The sequence below is a fragment of the Lampetra planeri genome, chromosome 7 (genome assembly GCF_965212315.1).
Source record: "Lampetra planeri chromosome 7, kcLamPlan1.2.h2, whole genome shotgun sequence".
Lineage (NCBI taxonomy): Eukaryota > Metazoa > Chordata > Hyperoartia > Petromyzontiformes > Petromyzontidae > Lampetra > Lampetra planeri.
This window is the reverse complement of record NC_136113.1, coordinates 12,580,846-12,600,168: the sequence shown is the minus strand read 5'-3', so window position 1 is coordinate 12,600,168 and position 19,323 is coordinate 12,580,846. Positions and strand designations below refer to the sequence as shown.

Here is a 19,323-nt window from a genome sequence, read left to right as displayed (position 1 = left end):
CTCTCCTCGTGTCTACGCCCCTGGTTTGTACTCTTCCACGTGGGATTGTGCTTCCAGCACCACTGCTTGCACCCCGAGGGCTAGGGACAGCCAAATCAAGGGAAAATACCACTTAGGAAAGAGCTTTTTGTACAATCGCTCCATTGCCTTTCCAAGTCGCTGAACACAGGAACCCTTTTTACTCCGAGTGGAATCCTGAGATTGGTTTTCCTTAAGCCAGAATTTCGGGAGGTTCTGACTCACCACCCTGACATGAGCACTGTCACGCCAACTGGTGCCACACTAGTACAAGATGGCCTGCAAACAAAGATAACATACTTCTGTAATGAACGCAATCAAATGCACAATGCTCGTGTCGAGAGAATGCCCACCGCTTTGTACAAAATGTCTCCGAAACAAACCATCCTCTCGTGGCAGCGTGACCTGCACCGTGCAGTTGTTAGACGGTGGATACATACGGTACTTGTACGAGTTTGGCACTCGCTGTTTATTCCACACACTTCTGAAGACACCATATACCTAGTGCAGGGGTCGGCAACCAAAATAACAAGAAGAGCCATTTCTTTCCAATTCGGTACAAAATTCAGTATTTCAAGAGCCGCAATGCATCTGAGTACATACTGTACATACGTACATATCGTCAAGAAGCAGCCCGCAAAGAGCCGCATGCGGCTCCGGAGCCGTAGGTTGCCGACCCCTGACCTAGTGGATGCTAGAGCCAGCGCCGCATGGCACCTGTGGTAACAGCCACAACTGTTTTTCTTTGGAACCCAGTGAGGAGACCGCCATCGATGCAACAATATACATTCTAAGCGAGAATCAAAATGCTCCGTTAATAAAGTGGCTTTTTTTTGCTTGCCGGGCATAGAAGTAGACAGCACATAGAGCTTCGCGGCCGATATAATGATTTGTTGTTGTGTTAGGTTACGTCCTAGTTTGATGTCAAAGTTCTTGCCCTTGTCCCTCCACCACTGAAGAATAATTGTCATAGTTTAGAAGGAAATTCTTTATTTATACGTATGTTTGGTGTTTAATTCACTCATGAACATTTTTAAGCAACCGATGGGAATTTTACTGGTCAGAATTTGATCAATACGTTGGCAAGAAAATGGGACCATCTTGTCAGGTAGTGGAGGGTTAATGGCAAGAATTGTCATAGAAGGACCACGCAACTAAACCCAAAAACAAATATGCAACTAGAGTTGCTGAAATATAATTTACCAAGATACAACATTAAATATTGCGATATCAGTTTCCCATAAAACCTTGTAATATTTCTAATTTTTATTGTGTTGTTTTTGTGCTTTGCTGAAGTGTACTTTCGACGAAAGTTTACTTTAACTTTTTTCAGTTGCAGGTCACTCCAAATGGGCCTACCATAAGTTTTATAACCATTCTCACTCTCTCACCTAGTATTCACATTCGGTGTTTCAAAATGATGCCATCACATGATAGCCACGCCATCAATTCTTCTGGAAAACATTTAGCAAATAAATATTTTTAAATCCATAATAGCGGTCTGTACAAGTTTATTTCAGAAATATTTATAAAAGACTAATATTTAAGAAAAAAAAACTTGAGTAATGATAATCATAATATAACAATGCAGCATTTAACTAAATGGATGATACGATTATCGTGGGTACTGTCTCGTACGATATATAATATCATATCATTGCCATATTACAGCCGCACGATACTTGTAACCCAGCACTTGGAAGCAGTACTGACAGGTGTATTGATATAATCACCCGTGGTGGCCTGCAGGTCTCAGCAAATTAAATAAGTTTGTTAACCGACCTGTATGGATTTTTGATGGTAATCCCCAATTATGCATAGGGTATATTCAATTGCTTTGCTTTGCCGATTTCCTGACACAAGCAAAGTAATCAATAATAAAGCAAACCCCTGCTCAAAATAAGTCATGAGCCGAGGTTTCTCTCGGTGAGGAACGATAATTATTCGTATACATTTCAAATATACCACGACATATTTGCGGTTCGATCAGTTTTTTTTCTAGTAAATATTAAACAATGTAAAACATTTATTCTAAGTACTTAAATTTTGTACTGCTTAAACAGCATTGCAGAATGCTTTACACAATCACTGCCAGCATAAACTGTAGCTAGAGGGGGACATCCACCACATATCATTTCTGCCCGCGGTGGATGTATTTATTTACAATGTGAGAAATGAAATAAGAGGCGGCGGCTGCAATGCCCAGCAAGGGTACAACGCGCCAAAATCTTTACAATCCACCATCTGCTGGCATTCGCACCTGACTCATGAGCGCAATGTGGGCCATTAAAATTCAAAACAAGCACAATGCTCCCGAGCACCATTTAATTGATGCTGCATTTGAGGAATGCCAGGATGTGAAAAAAAAATTGGAAACACTGCAAAAGCGGCTCACGTTAGAGATCTCAAAGCTGAACGTCTTCATTAATCTGCAGGAGAATTAGCGGCGGTTTTTTTCAGGTCAAAACTCAAAGGGCTGTTTTTTTTTTGGCAATTGCATTGCACAAACAATACGAATGCAGGAATATATAATGCATTTGAAAAGTATATCTTAATATGTGTATTGCTTACTGAGCAATCTTCCCAAATGAATGCAGTTTCCATTCGTTAGTGCTCTAATAGCATGCAAATGTGAATTTCAAATTCCTCGTGAAGACCGAATGGCTGCAGGGAGAGTTCGATGTTACTTACAACAACATCTCAAGGCATTATGCCGAGCACTCTTACCAGTCAACAGTTAAACTGCTTAAAAAGCAGGGGACACCACACGCCATTAGTGACCCAATTAGACAAAAGCTTTAAATAGCCCATTTCTTGGCTTAATGCGTCTGTCTTTTACTTCATCTGAACCGGAGTGGCAAGGCCATGAAAAGTTATTGCGATGTCAGGAGGCGAAAAAAAGTGATAAAATGTCCACATCACAGCAATTTTGGCAACTACAAGAATTACTAAAATGCAATTTTGATTGCGAGCAAGGCGACAAAGAGATGCACACATTTCAACTTCCTGGCAAATATATTCAACACATCGGACAATCTTTAATTAAGCAGTCGTCGTCGTATAAAAGACTGGCTTCCCACCATAGCAATGTGAAATTTCCAGCCTTTACTCAGCGCTGCTCATGGAGATGCGCACTCCTCACCTCGTAAAATGTGCCCACGTGTGTGTGCGCGTGCGCGTGTGTGTGCATGGGCACGTGTCCGTGTGTGTGCACGTGCGAGTGTGTGCATGGGCACGTGTGCGTGTGTATATTCCTGGGGGAGCGGTAAGCGCAGAGATTATTGCGCTGCGGTACGATCCCGGCGACCGGAGTTCGATTCCCGCTCGCGGGCAACACCAGTGACGATTATCTAAACCGGTCCTGGGCCTCCCCTAGGTCGACTCAGCCTCAAATGAGTACTTGGTGCGGTGTGTAAACATCGCCACTAGGGAGACAAAGGCTTTCGGGCGTAGTGCTGGCCACCCAGCCCCTCATGTGCCTTTCCGGCCATCATAGGTGCTCGCTAACAGCACTTGCTCCTACAGTCTGTTGAAGGCTATATGGGGGTTCTTTGTCTTTGTGTATTCCTGCACGTGCAGGCCCTTGCCGCAGGAGTATTTATGGCTACACGCAGTCGTCGTCATTCATGGTGAGCATGCATGGAAAGCAAATGTGGAGTGGTTAGCTCTATAAGCTGCGATCTAGATGATTTGGGTTTTATATATGAAATCAGAGTGGACGTGGTGCCTGGTTGACTCAACCACAAGAGAGCAACCAGTACGGTGTGTAAATATCGATTCTAACTAATTATAATACAATTTTTCAGAACCTTTGTCCGTCTTACTGCCGGTTGTAAGCCTCCCCCTGCCATAATGGTCATAGGGGTTGTTTGACCATACTTCACCACGCTGGTCAGTCGGGATTGTTGAAGAGGAGGGGCCCGACATGGGTCAGACATCACTTGCCACCGATGGTGGCCTTTGACTGGGAATCAAACTCAATTTGCTCAGTGCTCACCAATGCACCCACTACTCTACCCCCAAAATCAATACTCTGTAGAAAATAGATGGTTGGGTTTGTGCTTGCCACAACACCCTCTTGAATGCCATTGCGGGCATTAAGATTGTCTCACTAATAGCACTTACCCTCATGTCTGTAAGGGTAAACTGGGGATGTTGTCCTTTTTTTGTATTTCAGGATTGAAAAGCAAAAATTATTGGCTTTTCATGAAGTGTAGTTTTAATTGCGTGTCTCTGGTTAACTGCCAGTCCTGCCCGAGCGTGAGGCTCTCCTCCATCACTGGAAGCCACTGATTGACACATCCTGGCAGAACACAGCTCAAGATATTGGCCACGGCTGGGCTCTCCTCGTGTCTACGCAGCTGGTCGGTACTCAACGACAAGGGATTATGCTTCCAGCACCACGGCTTGCATCCCGAGGGCTGGGTGCAGCCAGATCAAGGGAAAATACCAATTAGGAAAGAGCTTTTAGTACAAGCACTCCATTGCATTTTAAAGTCGCTGAACAGGGAAACCCTTTTTTTACGACGAGTGGAATCCTGAGGTTAATTTTTTTCCGCTCAGAATCTCGGGAGGTTCTGACTCACTACCGTGACATGAGCACTGTTAACCCCACTTGTGCCGCGCAAACACGAGATGGCCTGCAGGGAAGGGGAAATATGGGCAGTGTCGGCAATGGTGAGATATCTGGATGTCACAGGAGTTAATGTACGTGTATGCGTACAGTGATTTGTCAATCTGGATAACAAATCTGTTTTTGTTTTGTCAAGCTCCTTTCATATCGAAATATCTCAAAGTGCCGAACATAGACAAAACTGGCACTCACACTTATCGATAAAATCCAATCGAAATACAATAAAGGCTGATAACAGTAAAAAATAACGAAGGCCTTCTCATTATTGATGGAGGCCTCCCCACTTTGTGCGGGTAGTGGGGAATATTTTACCAAGCTTCGCCACGCTACTCAGTGCAGGTTGGTGAAGGCAGGGAGCAGAACACACGGGAGCATAGAAATACAGTACAACAGTGCATGTTGCTCCACTGCCCCCCGCTGCCAATCGTTCAGCCCCGTGTCGTAGAAGAACCTGTCTGTGCAAAGGTTGGTGACGCAGCATTCAAACGCTCTCTCGGCTCACACCTGCTTTAGGGTCCAAGATCTGATGAGATCGGGTGATGTTTGGTGATAGGAAACAAGGGTTAATGCCGAACAATAATCAAAGTATCTGCCTGCTCAATGAAAGCGCAGGGACAGCGCTCATCTTGTTTTAATGATCCTGAGCCTGTGGTGGAAATTTCCGTAATTCCTATCGCAAGGACTGGTCTGAAAAAAAGGGACAATCGCTGTGGCTTTCCCAATGAAGTGATATCAAAAAAGTATTAAACCATGAAAGGGATTATGAGCTGAAATTGACCACCAACGTACAATTTGTTGACCACCAAATGGAATTGAGCACTCCGTGTACGACGCGAAACATGTTGGCCATTCAATCGGCCTTCGTGATTTATGTGCACGACAGCATTGGGGATTCAGAAAATACCCTCATTGATTCACATTAAACAAAAAGGTTTTAAATGGGCATAAATCGGCGATCTTTTGTTGAACTGGCCTATCGAGTTTGATCTAAAATTGGGCAGAAATGTCATGAAATGTGATTGGACGACCAGAAAAAAATCTTTAACAAAAAAGGTCGTGCATTTTCAAACATAAACAAGAACAAATGTAGATTTTGTTGTTGTTGTTGCGTACTCTATGGGAATCTTTCTCATCTTGACAAACATTTTGACAAAAGCAATACATTTTTATTAAAAATGTAGGGCTTTTCCACCAATCGACAATTCTACTATTGAAGAATTGCGATCAACGCCCCCTCGAGAAAGGCCCCTTTCACCCGCAGAACCTTTGGGATCACCAAACGGTGGCTGGGATGAAATCAGGAGAGGGATTTTGTCTTGCCATTGTTTTTTGTGGTGCATGGCAGCAGAAAATGCATCGTAAAGTTTGAAGAATTACAAAATCAAATGGCCGTGCTGTAAACATACACGACCCTCTTGTTTTATGATTGTCCGGAGCGGGCTACTGAGTGCCGATGTCATCTTCCACATCTCAAATTAAAAAATGACTGCCACCTATGAAAAAATGTGCCATAAAACTACAGCATTTCTGTAATAATGGTGAACCTCACTCTCTACACACACACACGACATTTGTCTCGTGCAGAAATACTACTGTATTATCCAGCTCTCCTTCGCAAAAAAAACCCCCACCAAGAATGACCTCTGGCTTCGTACCTGTGTAAATAAAGACACAGAATGACTACTGCTCTTTCTCTCCGTCACCTTCAGCGTGTCATTGGTGCCGGATTTAAGACAACAGACTGACAGAGCAATATTCCTTTCCGCAGCACGAACACCTTAAACGCCTGCATGAAACGAGCATTGCTCTTTTTGTTGCGTTAAACTGAACAGCTGAACAGCATTTCCCGTGCATATAAACAGGGAAGCATTCCTAGAATACCATCAACAACATTACATCATAGCGTCACGTGCTCCGTGGAAACATTTGGTTAGAAATGTTACGAGGCGTTATTGTCGTGAGAAAACCAAGAGGCTGCTACCAGTGATATCGTATTATCACAGTACAATGGTCCACTCACGATTGCTCAGCATGAATTGTGTTTTCGTGTTTACATTTCAAAACACGTGAAATTGCAGAAACAATCAAAAAGCGGCAGTTGATGGCGGAAGGCAGCTCGGGTTAGCGCTTGGACAGCAGCAGGCAAGTCCCAAGTTAAGCATCTTTCTACTTAAAACGACATGGATACGATCATTATAATCTTGTTGCTGGCCCTCAGGCCGCGTTCGATGGCAGCAAGTTTTTCATCCTCGACAAACTCCCTCGATGGGGGAGGGGGGTGGGATCCGTCGCCTCCCCTCCGAGCGGGATTTGAAACCCTGCATATTTTCCCGACTGCGAGCCGAGAGCTCTAAGGACACACGGCGCAACCCGTGTCACAGCCGTGGCGAGGTTGCCACCCACTCGAACCGGGGCCGGTGGACTTTGACTGCTGCCAGTCACGGCGATATGCCCGCCGGCGCCTTTAATCATCATCATCACCACCACCGCCTCTCTCGCCTGCGCCGTCCCCCCAGGCAGCGACAAGTGGCCACGCCGCCCTTTGTGAGCGTAGATTTATGGCAACACATTTACATCGGATAGAGAAGACGAGAGGGGGGGGAGGGCAGGAGGAGGAGGGGGGGTCACGCGTGACATTGCCTGACATCACCCTGCTTCTAGGAAGCAGGGATTGTTATCTGCGCCGGGTTGACGTGTCTTCGAATTTCACAACATCTAAACACTTGTTTACGCTGTACTATATATGTATTGCATGTATATATTATTATATATTTTGTATTACATTTTATATAACAACAAATAGTGTTTTTTACATTTATACTGTACGTGTGCTATTTACGTATTATTCCCATTTTCCTTTGTGCGTTTGAATTATGTTCATTATCCTCGCCTAAAACAATGTAAATTACTCATTAATTCTCCATAAATCACCACCATTGCCTTACCACATAGCCACGCTCATTTTTTAGACCCCCCCCACACACAAGGTGATGATTGGCTGAGTCAATCTTAGGAGGACCGGGATTGTGAGCCAAGCGTTCAAATCACAGCACCACCTGGCCCAGCAGACGTTAAATAATAATAATAACTCCCTGGTCACAAACAATCAGCGTTACCCGTCACCGAGATCGCATGCGGGAAAATGCAGGATACCAAAAAAATCCAAAAAAAACAGACGCGTTGAGAGGGTGGGAAAAATAATGAGCATGCATTCATTGAGTCACGAACGACTGCGCCTCTCACTCAAGGCGTAACAAACAGCTCCCTCTCTCTCCTGGGAGTGGAGCCCTAAACCTCACTGATGCACGCGCCGTCAGATTTTACTGCTGGCTCGGTGTTGGAAGGGCGGTGCGCTGCGGCCGTGGGCGTTGTGTGAACGCCACGGTGGTTAGGAGATGTTAACTACCTCGCCTGGTATACAGGAGGTCGTGGGGTTTCGGGTCCAGACCCTGACGCGCCTGCTGTATATTTGGAGTTTGAATGTTCCCCCCCACCCCCCGTGGTCACGTGGATTTTTTTCCGGGTCCTTCGGCTTCCCCCCCCCTCCACGTTTAGAATCAACGTTACGCATTTAGAGTATTTGCTGCTGCTATACATTTCCACGATGATGATGATGCTGATAAGGCAGTCACTTTCGTTGAGCTATCATTTGTTGGAGCCAGGTCGCTTCGGCACAAGAGCTACTACTACGTATTGCTCAGCGGTGCCTTGCCCGGTGAAATGCAACGACACGAACAGAACAAATGTGAGCGCTCGGTCGTGGTAGGGCGCGCGAACGGAGCGAGCGGGAGATGTTGTTGTCGCGCGCGTGCGCACCGGAGGGAGGGTGGGGAGGGATGGGGGAAGGGGAGGGAGGAGGGGGAGGGGAGGGAGGAGGGGGAGGGGAGGGAGAGGAGGGAGGGGGGAAGGGGAGGGAGGGTGGAAGGGAGGGGAAGGGGAGGGAGGGGAGGGGAAGGGGAGGGAGGGGAGGGGAAGGGGAGGGAGGGGAGGGGAAGGGGAGGGAGGGGATGGGAGGAGAGGGGAGGGGGGAGAGGGGAAGGGAGGGAGGAGGGAGGGAGGAGGGAGGAGGGAGGGAGGAGGGAGGAGGGGGGAGGGAATGGAGGGGGGGAGAGGGAGGGAATGGTGGGGGGGAATGGAGGGGGGAGGACACGGGGAGATCCTCACGTGCCGCCGAGCAGCCGCGCACATCTCACCGTCCGTGCAAATGCCACATGCGGGTGGGGTGGGATGCGGGTGGGGTGGGGGTGGGATGCGGGTGGGGTGGGGGTGGGATGCGGGTGGGGATGCGGGTGGGATGCGGGTGGGATGCGGGTAGGGTGGGGGTGCCGGTGGGGGTGCAGGTGGGGGTGCAGGTGGGGGTGCCGGTGGGGGTGCCGGTGGGGGTGGTAATCTCCCCCTGCGCCCGGCGTGCCAAGTGTGGCGGACGCGTCTGCGCTGCGCCTTGACCCACATGTCATCAGCAAGGCCGATCGATGGCGCTGCGCTCACTGGGTTCCCCGTGCCGCTTCTGCGGGGCAGTCCACAGGAGCGGCACTGAGATATGCGGAGTCGGCTGCCCAAGATGCTGCTGCTGTCACCGTCGGCGTGCGTGCACCACTGTTGGTTGCCCCACGATGGCCATAAACCACGAGACGTTATGGGAATAGACGATAGGATAAGGGGAAAAAAACCCCAGTTTTCTACAGCCGCGCGTTGAACATTTCCTGAAGGATTCTAAGCGGTGCATCGTTTACAGCTCGTGTTTACAGCTCGTGTAAACATCAGCAACTGGGCGCAAAGACCTAGGTCAAGCTCCTGGAGCCTCGGCTGGATACCGCCAGTTTTGCCCCGAGCTCTTTCCCACAAAGATTTTCGTCCCACCCCCTCCCCTGCTTTGTGTTATTACAATGAAATGGCGATGACACATTTATGGATCATTCGCTTAATTTTAAGATGTAAATCACCCTCACAGTCCCTACGTGTGGTGAGGTTTCATTGTCCGCACATAATTAGAGATGATTTAAAAAAATATATATAGCAGTTGTGCAAATGATATATCTATGAATTAAGTAGCAGCAATACTGAAATATAATATTGTTATCCAGGTGTACCATGGGATCTCAAATATCCACGAAAAGTAAAAATGTCTGTCAGGGGTGGAGTGGTGGTGCAGCGGTTGGCACACTATGCGATGAACCCGGCGACCTGAGTTCGATTGCCGTCCGCAGCTAACATTATCTGTACGAGTGCTGGGCTCTCCCTTCACAAACCCGTAATGACCACCGTCTGTGTATGTTGAACTTCACTCGCACCGTACGTAGCCGACCGTGACAATCGGATGTTAAACCTTTCTCCTCTGCTGCTGTGAGTCAAAAAGTGAACAATTGTTTTCCTGTGTCTAGCCGATGCAGACACTGGCCCCCTACCAAAGGAATAAGCAATTTCCACACTCCAGGCTCAGGACTAACAAAGATTGGGGCAGGGAGATATTTAGAATTTTTAAAATCTTAAAATAATAATGCACCACTCCCTCTGGCAATACAATGATGAATGATGGCTTGCCCAGACCATGTTTGTCATTGGGGGTTGTTTGATCACACTTATCCATGCTGGTCAGCGCCGTTTGGCAAAGGAGAGGACCCATAATCGATTCAGCCGTCACTCGCTACTGATATTATCCGTGGTGGGGAATCAAACTCAGGTTGCTGGGGTTCACAGCGCAATACCCTAACCACTGCGGTACCACTTCCCCATTCATTTTGAAATGTAGTGTTTTTTATTGCACGATTTTTTCAAAATAAATTCATCACGATGTCGAAGGGAGTGTGACTTTAGCTGTGTGTTTAAATTGTGCATTGACACCTGTGCCAAACATTGTACATGTAAAATGACGATAATAAGTGGTGGTGGTGATTGTGTTCCATTGTGGCAATGCCAGACACTCAGCTTTCCCAATTCTGCTTCAAACAGAGACTGATTTCTACACCTAAGTGCTGTCTTTAACCCAGCCTCGTACCACCAGCTACCGAGCTGTGGCAATGTTAAGGACACACAATTGCATGATCATCATTATTACTTGTAAATGCAATGCATTATTTAATCAGTGGTTTCTCAAAGATAAAGTCCCTTACATCTCCGCATAGAAAATATGGAGCACGAAGGTTAGCAAAAAAATATTACGTAATGCGCAGACTAAAATAAAATGTTGATTTCGAAATAACATGCAGATAAATAATGCAGCTTTAGTGCAGAAACACAGACGGGGAACATATGTAATGGCGCTAATGGAATACAAATGTAATATCCTGGAATTTTGTGCGGGCCACAATGACTTCTAATATAATTGCAGTTCCTAAAAAAAACACACACAAGTTGCCGTATAAAATCAACGTATTCCATTTCCTCTCAGCCTTTTCATTTCTCCTCTGCACCGCAAAACATGCCGGCGATAAAATCAGGTATTGTCGTACGCTTTAAATTTAGCGGTGCAGAGAAAGAAGTTTTTTTTGTCTGAAACAGATTGCACGTTCGCTCACTTTTTTAACACATCCACTTTGTTGTGGATTTTCTTCTTTTAATTCCAAACAGCTTCATCTTTGCAAGTGTGCCTGTTCCAAGTCCCCCCCCCCATCTCCTTTGGGCTGTTTCAGAATTTCACGTGTAAGTTTTACTTGGGTGTCTCTCTCTCTCAGGCTATGTCTCTCTCTGCGTTTCTATGTGTCTGTCTCAAGCTATATCTATCTGTTTATGACTATGTCTCTCATTGCCTGTGTGTGTCTGGTGTGTGTGTGTCTCTCTCTCTCTCTCTGACCGTATGTAAATGATAGTGTCTGTACCTGGTGCTTCTTTTGTTTATATCTCTGCATCTGAGAGTCTCGTTTTCTCCATCTCTCTCTGTCTCTATGGCCCACAAATCCCCAATTGGTATCGAAAACTCCTGAGTGCCTTACAATTATAATTTACAAAACGCGCTCTCTCTCTCTCTCTCTGCATAATCGTGTACAAAACATCACGGTGTTTTTATGCAAAATAATATTTTGCAAGGCAGCGCTTTTGATCTCAGTGGGTTCTCACCAAGTTCACGTACCTTATTACGCCAACATGCTGCCACTGGATGCACGGACACTCGCACCGATTGCGCAATGATAATTCACTGTGTAACAAAAACAATATTTTGTCCCTGGGTAGTGAGTGTTATTGCCTAATTGGTTATGCATCAAAAGTGCAGAAAATGGCTATTATTCCCCACAAACTTTGCTTCTATGACCAGGACAGTGATATTTTGAAATTTATTTTCAATGAGAAAACGTGCTGTGCATTTGTGTCATTCCTTCACATAAGGTCCTGGTTACAAAAGCAAAGTTTGTGGGGAATAATAGCCATTTTCGATACTTTTTATGCACCAGGTCCTCATTTGAGGCTGAGTCGACCTAGGAGAGGCCCAAGACCGGTTCAGACAATCGTCACTGGTGTTGGTCGTGAGCGGGAATCGAACCCGGGTTGCCAGGTTCGTAGCGCAGCACGCTAACCGCTACACTACCGCTCCCCACACACACACATTGACCCACACATTGACCCACACACTGACACCGACCCAGGTCAAATAGACACAATGGCATAATATGCTTCCTCGCAAAATGTTGCACACATTGACACAACGCTGATATTGGCATGGTAACATCATGTATGCTACACTCTTTAACAGTGACACACAGAGTAACCTATCAACCCCGTATAGCCTCCAACAGACTTTTGAAGTGCTGCTTGCGAGCACATCTTTTAAAGCCGGAACAGCACACGAGGGTGTGGGTGGCCAGTACCACGCCCGGTCGGTCACCTTTGTATCCCCAATGCCGATGTTTACACACTCCATCAGGTACAGGGCTCATTCAAGGTTGAACCGATCTCGGGGAGGCCCAAGACCGGTTCAGATATTCGTCACCGATGTTGGCAGGAATGTAACTCAGGTTACCAGGTTTGTAGCACAGTGCGCTGATCACTGCGCCACCGCTCCCCACTAACTCTAACAAAGGCACACTCAAATTATTCGGTGGCAATGCATTGGCAGTGGTCCGCAACCACAAATAACAACAAAAACTCACATCCGTCAATAACATTGCCTTTAAAGAACGAAAAAAAAAATAGACGTCGTTTCGTGCAATGGCCCATTTTCATTAAAACATTAATCAACGATGCATGTGCGGTGGCTATTCGTCATTGCACACAAATCTGAAGAAGGCCCATTGCCCGAAACGTCGTTTTTACGTTTAATTTCCAGAATCTGAATATTTAATACCGGAGGAATCCGATGAGCTCTGAAGCTCTTTTTCCAACACACAGTAAAGTCACACACCCTGAGCACCACCCACCACCACCATCACCAGCACCCACCAGCACCACCAACCAGCACCACCCACCACCCACTCACCACCACTCACCACCACTCACCACCACTCACCAACCCACCACCCACCACCACCCACCACCCACCACCACCCACCACCACCCACCACTCACCACCACCACCCACCACCACCCACCACTCACCACCACCACCCACCACCACCACCCACCCACCACCACCCCCCACCATCACCACCACCCACCACCACCACCACCCACCCACAACCACCCACCACCACCCACCACCAACACCAACCACCACCCACCAACCACACACCACCCAACCACCACCACCACCCACCACCACCCACGCACCACCACCAACCACCACCACCCACCACCCACGCACCACCACCAACCACCACCACCCACCACCTCTGACCGTGGGCCTGCGCCAACTGCACCGCTGGTCGCACAGCGAGGGCCCCAGCACTGCGTCCCCTGCGAGGAAGTCGCGGTCCACGTAGAGGGAGCCGCTGCGGAGGCAATCGGCGCGCAGCTCCGCGAATCGCCGCGGGTCGCGCCCGGGGGGCTCCTGAAGGCGCTCGGCGCGGCTGCGGATGGCGCTGGGGCGGTACTGGCGGTGGTGGTGCTGCTCCACGAAGTGCTCCAGCCGGGGCGCGCACGGCGACTGGGGCAGGTCGTCCACGATGTAGAAGAACGGCATCGTCTCTTCCAATCTGTGTGCCGCCTACGCCGAATTCTGTTGTTGATACCACGGGGCTCGCAATGTCTCCTTGTAGCCCCCCCGCGCAGTGTGCTGTGTGCTGTGTACGAGTACTAGTTGGTACGTGCGTGAGAGTTTGTGTGTGTGTGTCTTTGTCTTGTGTGTGTATGGAAGACTGGCCACCACCAACCAACCCTCTTTGATTGCCAGACTGATCTTAATAGGTGCTCGCCAACAGAACTTGTCCCAACAGTCTGTTACAGGCTATGGGTGTTGTGTGTCTCGCTAGCTGCACTTACCCCAAGAGTCTTGTTGAGGTTATAGGGGAGGGGTCTTCGTAATTTGAGAGTAGGATCGTGCTGCTGATTGATGATCGACCTCAATGTGTATTTTTGTGTATGTCAAAGTGTGTACGTGTATTTCTTGGTGTGTGTGTATCTATAAGCGATCGACCTATAGATTCGTGTATTTATTTATAGAATGGGTACCTCTAGGTAGCCTATTTACCATCAGGAAAGTGTATTTTGCCGAGATTGATGTGTATGTAGTTTAGCGCACGTGTGTATATCCCAGATTGTATGTGTCCTAGAATTGATGTGCATCCATAGACTATGCCTGTGTACGTAGTCGATTTGCCTGACGACTTACTATGTATGTGTGGTTGTTGATAGTTGCAGACCTATCGATCGCACAGATTGTGCAGCTATCGATACATTATCGTGTACTGCCTGTTCACCCACATTGCCGAGTGTTTCTCGGTAACCTCCCTATGTTGTTGTTATTATATGACAATGCGTGTTTAAATTCGTATGTAATTAACGTGCAAGTGCACCGTGCAAATATAACATCGGTAACGCGTACCCCCATATACCTAAACCGGTCTTGCAAGGTTACATTTCCAAACGGAGCGGTTTCTCAACGCACGCATCGCCAACGAATACATCTGACGCTATGTTATTTCGGGTCTGTCATCGAGTTACAACACAATGAAGTATACGTTCGTACGTCTGTGACTCTGATAAAAAAAAAAATTTGCATGTAAAAAAAAGTCTCGCCGCAATTCGGTAAACGACTTAATGCGGCCACCAACTCGCGACGATTGTGTTCACAAATTCTGACGGTGTTGGCACGGACCTCTTGCGCGCTGTGGTTGCCCTCCACGTGACGGAGTCGGAGTCGTCGCCTTCGACCGCGGTATTCAATAATCAACAACCCAGCCTCGGCGGCTTACAACAATAGCCCATACGCCAGCCCGTGCTGTCAACGCTATCGCCGCCCAAGGAATGGAAGAAGACGAAGAGGGGGGGGGGGACCCCACACACAACTGGCGTACGCTTCAGCTGTCTACCTACATCGGGGTAGGCAACGGATTCACAAATAGTCACTCTTGAGCGTCACCGTAACCCGCGCGCGTAGCCCGGTGTGATCTAGACCGAGTGCGTGCATCCTACCATCTCAACTGGTGCCGTGTTGTTCATTTCCCTGCCGCTGCTGCTGATGCTGTGTGTGTGTGTGAATCGTGTAGAACCCCGAGAACTGCATGCCTTATAGCCCCTACCTGCGCGCATCGGTGTGCGTGTACAAGCCGAACGCACAGACTGTTTCAACGTGTCTCTCTGAACTGGTGCGCCTCTATGAAAACAACCCGTTAGCATACCTATGGCCGCGTGCATTGGGTGCTCGTAAATACATAGCCTCTGTCCTATGTGAGGATTGCGTGTCGTGGTCGCAACAGCCCGTGCAGGAGACAATGACTGCTCTCGGCTCCCCGTTGGTGTAGCAGCAGCAGCGGCAGCAGCTTCTCCTGCAGCGCTCCCCCGAGTGTCGCCGTGCTGGTGCTGCTGGTGCTGGGGACGAGCGCTTGAGAGACGGGGGGGGAGGTGAGGAGGGGATGGTGTTCGCTGCTCCGGCCACTTACGAGTGAAATAAATAAATACCGGGAAGAGAGAGAGAGAGGTAAGGGGGGGGAGAGGCAATAAAGAGAAGCCCTCGCGCTCGCTTCTCATCCAAAGGAGGGGGGGGCACCGCTGCCTCCTCCTCCTCCTCGTCTCCCCCCTTCGCGGAGGCTCCCGCGTGAGAGTCTGGAAGGCAGCCAAGTCAGACGAGGTTCTAAATATAGAGCCGTGTGTGGTGTAGCCTGGGGCAGTGTGTGGTGTAGCCTGGGGCAGTGTGTGGTGTAGCCTGGGGCAGTGTGTGGTGTAGCCTGGGGCAGTGTGTGGTGTAGCCTGGGGCAGTGTGTGGTGTAGCCTGGGGCAGTGTGTGGTGTAGCCTGGGGCAGTGTGTGGTGTAGGCTGGAGCAGTGTGTGGTGTAGCCTGGGGCAGTGTGTGGTGTAGCCTGGGGCAGTGTGTGGTGTAGCCTGGGGCAGTGTGTGGTGTAGCCTGGGGCAGTGTGTGGTGTAGCCTGGGGCAGTGTGTGGAGTAGCCTGGGGCAGTGTGTGGTGTAGCCTGGGGCAGTGTGTGGTGTAGCCTGGGGCAGTGTGTGGTGTAGCCTGGGGCAGTGTGTGGTGTAGCCTGGGGCAGTGTGTGGTGTAGCCTGGCGCAGTGTGTGGTGTAGGCTGGAGCAGTGTGTGGTGTAGCCTGGGGCAGTGTGTGGTGTAGCCTGGGGCAGTGTGTGGTGTAGCCTGGGGCAGTGTGGTGTAGCCTGGGGCAGTGTGTGGTGTAGCCTGGGGCAGTGTGTGGTGTAGCCTGGGGCAGTGTGTGGTGTAGCCTGGGGCAGTGTGTGGTGTAGCCTGGCGCAGTGTGTGGTGTAGGCTGGAGCAGTGTGTGGTGTAGCCTGGGGCAGTGTGTGGTGTAGCCTGGGGCAGTGTGTGGTGTAGCCTGGGGCAGTGTGGTGTAGCCTGGGGCAGTGTGTGGTGTAGCCTGGGGCAGTGTGTGGTGTAGCCTGGGGCAGTGTGTGGTGTAGCCTGGGGCAGTGTGTGGTGTAGCCTGGGGCAGTGTGTGGTGTAGCCTGGGGCAGTGTGTGGTGTAGCCTGGGGCAGTGTGTGGTGTAGCCTGGAGTCCTAGACCACCAACCACTCAAAGATCCCCCCTCGTACAAGCCATTAACGGACTGTTGGCTCGCGAGCTGCACTTATGAAGGGGGTTGGCCAGCACCACTCGCCGGCCGCCTTTGTCTCCCCAGTGGCGATAATTACACATCGCACCAGGTACTCAGTTTTTTGTTCAGGCCGAGTCGACATAGAGGAGGTCCAGAACTGGATCAAATGATCGTCGCTCGTGTTGGCCCGTGAGCGGGAATGGAACTCGGGTGGCCGGGTTCGCAGCGCAGCGCGCTGACCGCAACGCTACCGCTCCCCAACACACACAGCACACACCAGCACAGCGCACACCAGCACAGCGCACACCAGCACAGCGCACACCAGCACAGCGCACACCAGCACAGCGCACACCAGCACAGCGCACACCAACCCAGCGCACACCAGCACAGCGCACACCAACACAGCGCACACCAGCACAGCGCACACCAACACAGCGCACACCAGCACAGCGCACACCAGCACAGCGCACACCAGCACAGCGCACACCAGCACAGCGCACACCAGCACAGCGCACACCAGCACAGCGCACACCAGCACAGCGCACACCAGCACAGCGCACACCAGCACAGCGCACACCAGCACAGCGCACACCAGCACAGCGCACACCAGCACAGCGCACACCAGCACAGCGCACACCAGCACAGCGCACACCAGCACAGCGCACACCAACACAGCGCACACCAACACAACGCACACCAGCACAGCGCACACCAGCACAGCGCACACCAACACAGCGCACACCAACACAGCGCACACCAACACAACGCACACCAGCACAGCGCACACCAGCACAGCGCACACCAGCACAGCGCACACCAGCACAGCGCACACCAGCACAGCGCACACCAGCACAGCGCACACCAGCACAGCGCACACCAACACAGCGCACACCAACACAGCGCACACCAGCACAGCGCACACCAGCCCAACACACACCAACCCAACACACACCAACCCAACGCACACCAACACAGCGCACACCAGCACAGCGCACACCAGCACAGCGCACACCAGCACAGCGCACACCAGCACAGCGCACACCAGCACAGCGCACACCAACACAGCGCACACCAGCACAGCGCACACCAGCCCAACACACACCAACCCAACACACACCAACCCAACACACACCAACACAGCACACACCAACACAGCACACACCAACCCAACACACACCAACACAGCACACACCAACACAGCGCACACCAGCCCAACACACACCAACCCAACACACACCAACCCAACACACACCAACACAGCACACACCAACACAGCACACACCAACACAGCGCACACCAGCCCAACACACACCAACCCAACACACACCAACCCAACACACACCAACACAGCACACACCAACACAGCACACACCAACACAGCGCACACCAGCACAGCGCACACCAGCACAGCGCACACCAACACAGCACACACCAGCACAGCGCACACCAACACAGCACACACCAACACAGCGCACACCAACACAGCGCACACCAACACAGCGCACACCAGCACAGCGCACACCAACACAGCACACACCAACACAGCACACACCAACACAGCGCACACCAACACAGCACACACCAGCACAGCGCACACCAACACAGCAAACACCAACACAGCGCACACCAACACAGCACACACCAACACAGCGCACACCAGCACAGCACACACCAACACAGCGCACACCAACACAGCACACACCAACACAGCGCACACCAACACAGCACACACCAACACAGCGCACACCAACACAGCGCACACCAACACAGCGCACACCAGCACAGCACACACCAACACAGCGCACACCAACACAGCGCACACCAACACAGCGCACACCAACACAGCGCACACCAACACAGCACACACCAACACAGCGCACACCAACACAGCGCACACCAACACAGCGCACACCAACACAGCACACACCAGCACAGCGCACACCAACACAGCAAACACCAACACAGCGCACACCAACACAGCACACACCAACACAGCGCACACCAGCACAGCACACACCAACACAGCGCACACCAACACAGCGCACACCAACACAGCGCACACCAGCACAGCACACACCAACACAGCGCACACCAACACAGCACACACCAACACAGCGCACACCAACACAGCACACACCAACACAGCGCACACCAACACAGCACACACCAACACAGCGCACACCAACACAGCGCACACCAACACAGCACACACCAACACAGCACACACCAACACAGCGCACACCAGCACAGCACACACCAACACAGCGCACACCAGCACAGCACACACCAACACAGCGCACACCAACACAGCACACACCAACACAGCGCACACCAACACAGCACACACCAACACAGCGCACACCAACACAGCACACACCAACACAGCGCACACCAACACAGCGCACACCAACACAGCGCACACCAGCACAGCACACACCAGCACAGCACACACCAACACAGCACACACCAACACAGCACACACCAACCCAACACACACCAACACAGCACACACCAACCCAACACACACCAACACAGCACACACAACGCTGGGGTGTGCTATGAAGAAGGGCCATTTGCCCGAAACGT

At 50.4% G+C, this 19,323-nt stretch overlaps 1 protein-coding gene across 1 annotated transcript in view; it reads right to left on the bottom strand.

Moving 5' to 3' along the window:
- The window catches only part of LOC144719996 (calpain-1 catalytic subunit-like), a 63,019-nt gene extending 47,428 nt beyond the window's left edge, over positions 1-15,591 (bottom strand). Inside the window, exon 1 of the mRNA XM_078596398.1 lies at positions 13,416-15,591. Coding sequence (XP_078452524.1) covers positions 13,416-13,700 — 285 coding nt within the window. The 5' untranslated portion in view covers positions 13,701-15,591. The remainder of the gene's footprint in view (positions 1-13,415) is intronic.
- Between the last annotated feature and the right edge of the window lie 3,732 nt (positions 15,592-19,323).